The sequence below is a fragment of the Pleurodeles waltl genome, chromosome 8, assembly GCF_031143425.1.
Source record: "Pleurodeles waltl isolate 20211129_DDA chromosome 8, aPleWal1.hap1.20221129, whole genome shotgun sequence".
NCBI classification, from domain to species: domain Eukaryota; kingdom Metazoa; phylum Chordata; class Amphibia; order Caudata; family Salamandridae; genus Pleurodeles; species Pleurodeles waltl.
In genome coordinates this window covers 27,806,002-27,817,737 of record NC_090447.1, presented here as the reverse complement: position 1 = coordinate 27,817,737, position 11,736 = coordinate 27,806,002, and the positions used below count along the sequence as shown (strand labels likewise).

The following is an 11,736-nucleotide window of genomic DNA, read 5'->3' as shown; positions in this document are numbered from 1 at the left end:
AGTCAGATAACCACCTATCAGGAGGAGGCTCTGACGTCACCTGTCTGACCTGGCCACTCAGATGCTCCCAGAGGCTTCTGCCCACCTTGGATTCAAGATGGCAGAATGAAGGAGCCCTTTGGAGGAGCTCTGGGCACCACCCCTAGGGTTGTGATTTACATTCTCCAGTTTCACGCCAATGCAGGGACTGGAGGTCCCTGAACCGGTGCAGACTGGTATATGCAAGGAGGGCACCAAATGTGCCCTTCAAAGCATACCAGTGGCTTGGGCAGAAATCCTTTGTTCTGCCTTGCTGGGCTTGAGCTGTTCAAGCAGCAGGAGAACAGAAACCTGTCTGAGGGGGTGACAGCAGCTTGGGCTGCCTGGAAAACCCCGGAAAGCTGGTAGGTGCAATACTGGGTGTCTGCAAAGGAGCCCCCCCCACGTAGCGACCTTTGTCTAGTACATGCATAAAATGGCATCCTCGCACTCACGAACTCCATGAAAATAAAGCTGGAGTTTGTGGGGGCACCTCTTCTCATGCAGGGGTGTCCTCACACACAGGTACCTACACCCTGCCCTCTGGGCTAGGAGGGCCTACAGTAGGGATGACTTAGAGTGACCTGTAGTGAAAAGACTGCATGCACCCTTTCACCCTGGCCGCAATGCAGGCCTGTAGATACACTTTGCATGGGCTCCCCAGGGGTGGCATAATACATGCTGCAGCCCATGAGGAACCCCTGGTGCCCTGGGTACCATATACTAGGGTCTTACAAGGGGGCACCAGTATCCCAAATGTGGGGTGTTTGTGGTCCAAGCAACCAGGTTTAAAGGTAGAGAGCACAGTCACTGGGGTCCTGGGTAGCAGGATGCCAGTGAACACAGACAAAAACATACTGACAACAAGGAGGGGGGGGGGGGGGGGGGGGGGGGGGGGGAAGGGGGGGGGTCGTCTCAGTGTGTGTGTGTGTGTGGGTAGGGTGTGGGTAGGGTGAGTAACCATGCCAGAAAGACATTGCTTTCCTACACCAACCTGTACAAGTTTTTCTTGAAAAAGTTTCTAAGTGTCATATTGTTCAGATTTTCTATTTCTTGTAAATGCCACATCTCCAGCACCCCCAATAGCTCTTTTTAATTTTGGTGTCTATAAATTCATGAAAATATAATCTATTTTCATAAATTAGTGTCAGATTTATTGGGTGCCGGGTTTCTTTTTTCTTCAGTTGTTTTGGTGCAGGTAAAATACTTTACACTTGTTCCTTTGTGTAAGCCTGACTGCTCATAGCCACAGCTACCCCTACCCATGGTTTAACAAACGAAAACTCACTGGTCCTAAAGATATTGGTAGTATATTGCAGTGAGGTTACACACCACCACCATATAATACACCCAATTTTCTCACAAGGATTGCACACTTTGAAGAAGGATGTCAAGAGATGAGAATAATGTTGTACGATGGGGCATGAGGTGGGGGGGGGAGGGGGGTGGCGGTGTTGGGTGAGATAGAAAGGAATCGGTTGCTAAGGGAAACTGTTTTGGGATGACAGAGCAGAGGTTATTATGCGGTACCCAGAGGCAGGTTTGATAATCCCCACAGGTTAGAGACATTTGTAGTGCCAAGGTGGGGGATGGGTTTTCAGAACTAAGGTGTGGCGCTGGGAGGAAGTAGATAAATGCAGCACAGGGAGGGATGGGAGAGTTGACAGGGTACGAGATGTGGAATGGTCGGTGAGGAGACTCTACATATGTGTGAATGAGACTCAGAGCCTGTGTGAGAAGCAGCAACTGGGATTATTAAGGATGAGGTGCAATGTCCTAAGAAAAAGCATGTCATTAAGTAGCAGAGGGGTACAGTAGAATGACCCGGGGCATGAATACAACTAGGGAGGTTAACAGATGAACAGAGATCGGAGCAGAGAGTATAGAGCGATTAACAGTGGAGAGAGTACGACCAGGGGAGTAGAGGTGAAACAAGTAAGATGTTGATCTGTTAACAAGGAATTTCAGGTAGGATGAGATGGGATGCATATTTGCTGAATAGAGAAAAAGGAGCTATTGTAGTAGAGGTGAGTAAAGCCGATTTTGAACGTATGTGTAGAGTGTTTGAGTGTAACCTCATACCACCTCCTAGAATACATCTTGGCTGCTGGTCCTCCTCGATATCCCGTGAGAGTCAAGTGCCAATGTGGAGTACTCGGCCAGACATATGGGGTACATTAGTATCGTGGACCTTGCACCCCAGGAGTAACCACTATTAATTTTCACAAATGTCTCTCAGTAACCTCTAACGCCCTGGGACCCCAAGAAAAGGCACTGGACAGGTCACATACACGTATGAAGTACCCTGTGATATCACCAACTTCAGGCCTTACACTTCATGGCCAACCATGTCCTAGAGCACCATTAGGTACCCGGGGACATGCAGAAATACTGTTAATCTTCATTAAATTACAAAGACGATAAAACGTAGGTAAATTATGAAGGACAATTCCAAATTGAAACTGCCCTTGTTTTTTTAACTGCAAAGCACAACAGTGATTGGTTAGATGTTTACCAAAAGCTGAAGTAATTTAGTAACAGTTTCTGCTTTGTTTGGGACACAGACCAGAGGGTTTAATTTATGTGCTGTCTGAACAGATATTAATAAAACTGTTTTGTCAATTATTCCACAGAACGCTTCTAGACACCAAATTTTAAGGTTTCATCTTTTAATAGTCATGTTGTCCCTTTGGGATGACTAGGGTAAAATATATATATATATATACACATATATATATATATATATATATATATATATATATATATATATATATATATATATATGAAATACAGTATAGGGAAATCCCTGACTTTCTAGTGAGGCCAAAATCACATCTGCTTGTCTGCAAACTTCCAACTTGGCAGCAAGAAAGAAATGTATTCTAATAAATATTCAAGCAAAAAAGTGGTCCCAGTGTTTTGGTTGCACCCTCCGTCGTTGTTGCTTAGCAGTGGGTATGTATCACTAATGCTTTCGCATTTGTGTTAGCTGACATATTTAAATTAACACCACAATAATTAGTGAAATTTTTTAAAATTACTTACTCTTTTTCTTTTGATTTAATAAAGCATATTAACCAATCACTCGAGCTATGCTGAGGTGAGTTCTGTTGTGTGTATGGTTTATTTCTAAGGTTGGAGCTGGTGCAGAACTTTGATTGATAAGCTACATGGCACGCAAGAAAGTTACTTGCGTCCTGTTATATACAAAAGTCATGCAGTGCACACCCTGAAATAGAAGCATCAAGAATGTACAGGTTTAGACTAAGCCTGATGTGTTGAAACAATAATCTATGTCAGACCTGTGTATATAACAAAACATAAGAGAAGCTTTGGGTAGAGCAGTCTGTTAGTTCATGGTCCAAACTAGTAACTGAACATCTCAGCCACAGTGGTCTCCAAGCCGTAAAGTATTGGATGTTAACTCTCTGGGAAATATTACATTTCAGTGTCTCTGCGGAAGTATTTCTAGGTCCTTGAGCCTGTGACTGCAATGGTCAGATCATTACAAGGGATCTTTCAGACACTTGGCAAGCAGGCCACAGCCTTTATGCTCACCTGGAAGCTGGAAGGACCATTAAGCTACCTAGTAGCCTGAGCTCACCATACAAATTCCACATTCTTTAGTAATATCTCCATGCATGATTTCCTTAATGCCTCTCAGATGCCATGGACAATCTACTTTGGGGTCTTTCCTCAATTCCTGCTACTTCCCTATACAGCTGGAACATACTCCGTTAAAATGCTTGCAAAATAGTGTTTCACGCACAGTTTCAGTAACTACTTTGTCTCTCCAAGGACGCTCACACTAGTGTTGTAACCTTCTCATCAGGGCCATGCAAGCACCAGAAGACCTGTGTGTAAGGAAATGCCTCCTTGGCATGGTTACCCCCTGATTTTTTGCCTTTGCTGATGCTAAGTTTTGATTTGAAAGTGTGCTGAGGCCTGCTAACCAGGCCCCAACACCAGTGTTCTTTCCCTAACCTGTACTTTTGTTTCCACAATTGGCACACCCTGGCATCCAGGTAAGTCCTTTGTAACTGGTACCCCTGGTACCAAGGGCCCTGATACCAGGGAAGGTCTCTAAGGGCTGCAGCATGTCTTATGCCACCCTAGGGACCCCTCACTCAGCACAGACACACTGCTTGCCAGCTTGTGTGTGCTGGTGGGGAGAAAATGACTAAGTCGACATGGCACTCCCCTCAGGGTGCCATGCCAACCTCACACTGCCTGTGGCATAGGTAAATCACCCCTCTAGCAGGCCTTACAGCCCTAAGGCAGGGTGCATTATACCACAGGTGAGGGCATAGGTGCATGAGCACTATGCCCCTACAGTGTCTAAGCAAAACCTTAGACATTGTAAGTGCAGGGTAGCCATAAGAGTATATGGACTGGGAGTGTCAAAAACGAACTCCACAGCTCCATAATGGCTACACTGAATACTGGGAAGTTTAGTATCAAACTTCTCAGAATAAAAAAACCCACACTGATGCCAGTGTTGGATTTATTAAAAAATGCACACAGAGGGCATCTTAGAGATGCCCCCTGTATTTTACCCAATTGCTCAGTGCAGGACTGACTGGTCTGTGCCAGCCTGCTGCTGAAAGACGAGTTTCTGACCCCATGTGGTGAGGGCCTTTGTGCTCTCTGAGGACAGAAACAAAAGCCTGCTATGGGTGGAGGTGCTTCACACCTCCCCCCTGCAGGAGCTGTAACACCTAGCAGTGAGCTTCAAAGGCTCAGGCTTCGTGTTACAATGCCCCAGGGCACTCCAGCTAGTGGAGATGCCCGCCCCCTGGACACAGCCCACACTTTTGGCGGCAAGTCCAGGAGAGATAGTGAGAAAAACAAGGAGGAGTCACTGGCCAGGCAGGACAGCCCATAAGGTGTCCTGAGCTGAGGTGACTGACTTTTAGAAATCCTCCATCTTGCAGATGGAGGATTCCCCCAATAGGGATAGGAATGTGACCCCCTCCCCTTGGGAGGAGGCACAAAGAGGGTGTATCCACCCTCAGGGCTAGTAGCCATTGGCTACTAACCCCCCAGACCTAAACACGCCCTTAAATTTAGTATTTAAGGGCTCCCCTGAACCTAAGAATTTAGATTCCTGCAACTTAAAGAAGAAGAGGACTGCTGAGCTGAAAAACCCTGCAGAAGAAGACCCCAACTGCTTTGGCCCCAGTCCTACCGGCCTGTCTCCCTCCTTCGGAAGAAAACTGCTCCAGCGACGCTTTCCCCAGGACCAGCGACCTCTGAATCCTCAGAGGACTGCCCTGCTTCCAAAAGACCAAGAAACTCCAGAGAACAGCGGCCCTGTTCAACAAAGACAGCAACTTTGTTTCCAGAGGAGCAGATTTAAAGACCCCTGCAATCCCCGCAAGAAGCGTGAGACTTGCAACACTGCACCCGGCGACCCCGACTCGACTGGTGAAGAAACAACACCTCAGGGAGGACCCCCCAGCGACTCCAAGACTGTGAGTAACCAAAGTTGTCCCCCCTGAGCCCCCACAGCGACGCCTGCAGAGGGAATCCCGAGGCTCCCCCTGACCGCGACTGCCTGACTCGGAAATCCCGACGCCTGGAAAAGACCCTGCACCCGCAGCCCCCAGGACCTGAAGGATCGGAACTCCAGTGCAGGAGTGACACCCAGGAGGCCCTCTCCATTGCCCAGGTGGTGGCTACCCCGAGGAGCCGCCCCCCCCCTTGCCTGCCTGCAACGCTGAAGAGACCCCGTGGTCTCTCATTGAAATCTATTGGAAACCAGACGCGTGTTTGCACACTGCACCCGGCCGCCCCCACGCTGCTGAGGGTGTACTTTTTGTGCTGAGTTGTGTCCCCCCCGGTGCCCTACAAAACCCCCCTGGTCTGCCCTCCGAAGACGTGGGTACTTACCTGCTGGCAGACTGGAACCGGGGCACCCCCTTCTCCATTGGAGCCTGTGTGTTTTGGGCACCTCTTTGACCTCTGCACCTGACTGTCCCTGAGCTGCTGGTGTGGTGACTTTGGGGTTGCTCTGAACCCCCAACGGTGGGCTACCTTGGACCCAAACTTGAACCCCGTAGGTGGTTTACTTACCTGCAAAAACTAACAAACTCTTACTCCCCCTAGGAACTGTGAAAATTGCACAGTTTTAAAATAGCTATATGTGATTTATGTGAAAAGTGTATATGCTATTTTGCTAATTCAAAGTTCCTAAAGTACCTACCTGCAATACCTTTCATTTGAAGTATTACATGTAAATCTTGAACCTGTGGTTTTTAAAATAAACTAAGAAAATATATTTTTCTATACAAAAACCTATTGGCCTGGAATTGTCTCTGAGTGTGTGTTCCTCATTTATTGCCTGTGTGTGTACAACAAATGCTTAACACTACTCCTTTGATAAGCCTACTGCTCGACCACACTACCACAAAATAGAGCATTAGTATGATCTCTCTTTGCCACTATCTTACCTCTAAGGGGAACCCGTGGACTCTGTGCATACTATTCCGTACTTTGAAATAGTGCATACAGAGCCAACTTCCTACACTGTGCAACCCTCATCTTCGCATTAGATTACTAAAAGTCTCTTACTCTTCCATTCAGGCTCAATAATTTGGTGCAAGGACACAACATTGCTCATCAACTATGCCAGGGTTGTGCTCACTTCTTGGGTTTATCAGATCTCCGTCGATACTGGTTTGTTTTCTTTTTCTATAATGCCGTACAGTATATGTAGGAAGGTCATGCATTGTCCTATACATGCCAGATGTTTATTGCATTTAGGCCAATGTCAATTAGAAAAATGAGAGGTCTATAAAAGACATGTGTAAAACAATTATAAAAATATTTTACTGAATTTTGTGCTTTACATAAAAAATTAAGTAACCCTCATAGCCCAAGCATTTGCAACATACTACCAACACCAACATGCCGAGACAGATCAGCCAAATCCAGCTGCACATCAGGAGTTTATGTGGACACATCCCAACGTGGCACCTTTCAGCGGAAGAAAGGGAGATGCTAGCGGAAGAGATTGGGAGGCGGAAATGGGGTTGCCTTGGAGACCTTGAGGGCGGAAAAAACTGAGCCCACTGGCTTCGCTGCTGAGTTTCTCATATCCATCACGGGATCTCTTATATCTTCCCTTAAGGCAATGCTGGAGAAGGCGGCTACAACTGCGAGCTCCTGTGGGATTCAAGCACTGTGAAATGGTTGTCATTTCTAAACTTGATCGGTCACAGGACCAGCGCCCATCACATCATCCAATTTTCATTATCAACACTGGAATTTAAGAGTATTGCCGAACTACCCACGTGCTAGGGGTGATCTGATCTATTATACATGTAAACCAATGTGGCTTTATGCTCCAGAAATCCACATAACGTATGACGTCTTCACAATGCTCAAGGCCTCCGCTTAGAAGGCCATCAACTATACTAATGATCAACTTTGAGAATTCATTCGAATTCCACTGAAAGGACTACCGTTTTTGTATTGCCCTAGATACCTCATTTAAAATCAAATTACTACCCAGGGTACCACTGGTGGAGTACTCTCTGACACTTCTCGGCAAAGGGGCACAAGACAGGGCTGCCCTCGTTACGTTTCACCATCATGATTAAGCCTTTGGAAGAGTGGATCAGGATCAATCCGCTTCTCAAGGCTTTGAACAGCTCACAGGGGTGGCTGACAATCTCCCTCTACATAGACGATCTACTCATATCTTTCCAAATGTTCTGGAAGCGATACTTGGGGATGCTTGGACTATCTGGTGAAGTTTTGAGGTTACTGGTGAATGAATCAAGTCCAAAATGTACCCACTAAATGCTGGACAGCAGGGCCTGCAGTGGGACACAGATGTGACGACTTCTTGGGAGAAGTCCGATACCTTGTGGTTTAAGTTGCCAGAGACAAGGAACATGAATATGTGCTTAACATTTCACTCCAGATGATTGTTTTTCAGAGTGACCTCGCTTTTTGGTTCCCCCAGGCCGCTCACTGATGGGATGCAGGGCCATTCTCTACATGGTCTCTTTGCCACATCTGTTCCATTAAATTCAAAATTACCTATACAAAATTCCTAGAGATTTCTTTACCAATCTCACCGCCTTGATCTGAACCTTCTTATGGGTAGGGCAAAACACTATGGACACCATGACCAGATGCTACAAATCTCAAAATAATGGCAGCACTGTGGTGGGCAACATAAAGGCATATTATAGAACCAGACATTTAATAGTAGTATCATAAGTGACTCCGAGTTCGCAGCAGAGAGTTGGACAGAGGGAGCCATTCCGTACATCTCCCCTGTGGTGGAAAATAGCTTCAGACACTCCGCTAGCAACAAACAACGAAGATAAGAGCACGGCAGCAGTCCTTACATAGCATACACTAGTACTGTCGTCTCACAAGAGAAAGCCCACAGAGGTTAGGCAATAGGTGTAAACATGTCCATGCCTTGGAGATTTTCTAGGGGTTACAGAATACTGGGATCTCGGCAAGCGGGTACGTCATATGATGGGCACAGCTATGTGTTCATTCGAAGACCCAAAGAAGAATTTTGACATGCAAAAGCAACAATCAATCCTTCAAATATTTACAATTAAGGCACGCTCTTTAGACACATATTAAAGGCCTTGCAGACCTTTCAGAATTGAATCCTCTGAAGGGAAAACTACTCTAGGGGGTAGAGGGGGGCCGATACAGGTCATAGGAAAATATCTAGTTTATACCTGTCACTGGTCATCCATACACCCTACACCACTGACAATCTTTGGCGGACATGGGAGGGAGATGTAGGGCTTCTCGCAAATGAAGACGGGTAATCAGCTAGGAAGCCCAAAGAGAGATTGTGGATGCCAACCAATTCCACATCATATAGCTCAAATACCTACATCGAATATACCTTACGTGATAACATGTTCAGCATTTCAAATGAGTCAGATTGCCAAAATGCTTAAGATATGGAGAACAGCAGGATGACTTCTTTCATACTTTTTGGAGCTGTCCCTGGATTGAATCCTTTCGGTTCAGAGTGTAACATAATTAATGTCGTGATTAGACAGCAAGTGGATGACAATCCCAGATTGACACTGTTACACATATCCCTTGAGTTAGACAACAGGCAGCAACCCACACAGGTGAGCAGGGTGGGCACTGGTGATGGAATAATATCGCTAGAGATACCACACTCGTGGTTGCTCATAAAAACATATATATATATCTAAAAATAAAAAATCACATGGAACTGGATGGACCGTGGTGAAACTGCAAGGGATTTGGATACTGGGCGGGAAGGGGAATGCTCAAGTAAAGGGCTGTTTTTAATTCTTTCGCCTCACATAATACCAGTAACATGTTTCAATTAAAAAACAAACAAAAAACATTCGTATGGTGGAGGAAGGTGAATTGCCAAGAGCGCATCTAGCGATACTGGACTTTCTGAAAAAGGATGAAAAACACAACAGGAGGTTTGCTGATGGAAAACACAATGAAGCAATTGGAAAAGATGCCGTCTTACAATCTCACAGCCACACAAAGCATTACTTTCCATGTGTCCAAAAATAGTTAACTGATGACAACTACTTCAATCTCAGAGTCAGTAATACTCAATGCTGCTGCCTGGCTTTCAGCATCAGACTTCTATGCTTGGTCCTGTGCACCCGCAACATGTGATAGAAAAGTAACTTTTCTATGCACTGGGATCCATTTAGGAAAAAGATTTAAGCCTTCCATTGACAGGAGTTTGTTATTTACACAATCCGCTTTGATGGCTGTAGTCAAGTCTGGTATCCAGTGTGCAGGTGCCTCTTTCCATCGTTGGTTTCCATCACCAGGATTGTTGTTTCAGCGCTTCTTGTAGAGACAGGCTTTGAGCTCCAGGCCAAGCAGTTTTCCTCTGGATTTAGGTGGACCAGTCTTGGTGAACTCCAACATGTAGAAGTACTTATTCTCAGTGTCCTGCAAGAAAACAAGGCAGTTTCAGCAACACTCAATACATAATAAACTGCACACACTAGCAGAAAAAAGAACAAGCTGGATGAAGAAAGGAATAGTGACTGTCCTTACGGCACCAAAAACTGGACCATATGAAGAGAAGGTTTGTGGCTCATGCACGCACACAGCCTAAAACCATCACCAGCCAAATAGTGGGGTGTTCAGAGCAATATGCAGCTGAAAAGAATTGAAAATGGAGTGCATTAAAATTCCAGTGCCGTCCCATCATTGACACATGAGACTGCTCGTATTATGGGGCAGTTTACATGAACTGGGAGTGCCGTAAGATACGTGTGGTGTCCCCTCACTGAGACTGAATTGCAGTTGTGTCTCTGCAGTTTACATGAACTGAGTAGGTGCAGTAAGATCCCTATGGCATCCCTGAAAGTGGAGTTGTATCCCTGTGCAGTTTACAAAAGAGGTTTTGGATGAAGTCCTGTCTGGATGCACTAGCACTCAGGAGATGTGATGGGTTGCCAATCATGTCCCTGTATTGTTACTGTTCGTAGGGTGCATTTCGTTCAGTGTTTTTTGGGGAGTAAAATATACTTTGGCCTTTTTCCAGTACCTTGGCTGTGTTCTTAAAGCCCATGTTAGCCAAAGCACTAAGAAACATTCGAACATCCACAAAGCGGCTGGCCACCTCTGCCACCTTGAGAACTCCCCTGCGGATAAAAACAGAGATTGAAGATCATTAAAAGGCCAACAACAACATTTCCTCATTGGCGGCATCCATTACAAGAGAACAGCAGTGAGGGAACAGAGAGGAAGACTGTAGGAGGCTGGTTCAGTTTATGGTGTACACATATGGCATGGCACCCTATACTGAGTCCAGACAACCCTTAATATAGTGTTTTGGTGCCTAGATAACCAAAGCTCTCTAAGGGTAGCTGTGGAGAGCAGCTCAGGCTTATCAAGGAGGAGTGTAAAGCACTTACAATACCACAGCAGTCAGTCAGCGATGTTCACATACAAAAATAAAGAATTATTTATTATAACATTAGTACTAACCTCACTTTGGTATATCTTCACTTGGAGATTTCTAGACACAAACTATATACTTAGAAACAATCAGTAAAATCATAGGAGTACAAGAAGCCCTAATTGGGGGGGGGGGGGGGGGAGGGCAGCAAACCATATACTAAGAAAGTGGTACAAGAGTGGAGGTACCCAAGAGTGTTAGAATCCCAAGGGCTGGAGGGGTAAGGAATTACCTGAGGTAAATATCAGAAGTTCCACAGGCGCCTGGGCGGAGTTGTTATTGAGCCAGGTGTCCCAAAGGCTAACTCAGGACCATCGTGGTTGGGATTTTCAGGATTCAGGACCCTTCCCAGGGGAAACCAGTTGGCACAAGGAAGGTTGCATAGTGCTCCCACCCGTGGATAACCAGGGAAGTGGAGTACCTACCAAAGGGAACCCAGGTGCATAGGGCTGAAGTGACATTGAAGACCTTTGTTGGAGTCAATGGGAGACTGGCTTGTACAGATGCTGTTGAGACCCACGGACCAGGTCAGTGGGACCCAAAGTTGGATTCCAGACGAGAAGAACCTGAAAAATAAGGGGACAGAGTCCAGACCACTCAGAGGTGCAGGTAGGCGATGCCCACCCTCCTAGAGGTGAAGTTCCTGCAGGTCGATGAAGGAAGAAATCCAGGTGGAGAGTCCAGGGGATGCATGGAATCGCCCATGAGCTGTCCTATATCAGTCGCTGGACTGTAGAAGGGTCAGTGGGAGCACCAAC

The 11,736-nt window shown here is 46.0% G+C and overlaps 1 protein-coding gene across 2 annotated transcripts in view; it reads right to left on the bottom strand.

The window, feature by feature from the left end:
• Window positions 1–6,827: 6,827 nt before the first annotated feature.
• Window positions 6,828–11,736, bottom strand: part of RRP8 (ribosomal RNA processing 8) — a 68,797-nt gene continuing 63,888 nt past the window's right edge. For both annotated transcript variants that reach the window (XM_069203642.1, XM_069203643.1), the window contains exons 7-8: window positions 10,565–10,661; window positions 6,828–9,960 (exon numbers count right to left, since the gene is read on the bottom strand). In XM_069203642.1, coding sequence (XP_069059743.1) covers window positions 9,847–9,960; window positions 10,565–10,661 — 211 coding nt within the window. In that variant the 3' untranslated portion in view covers window positions 6,828–9,846. The remainder of the gene's footprint in view (window positions 9,961–10,564; window positions 10,662–11,736) is intronic.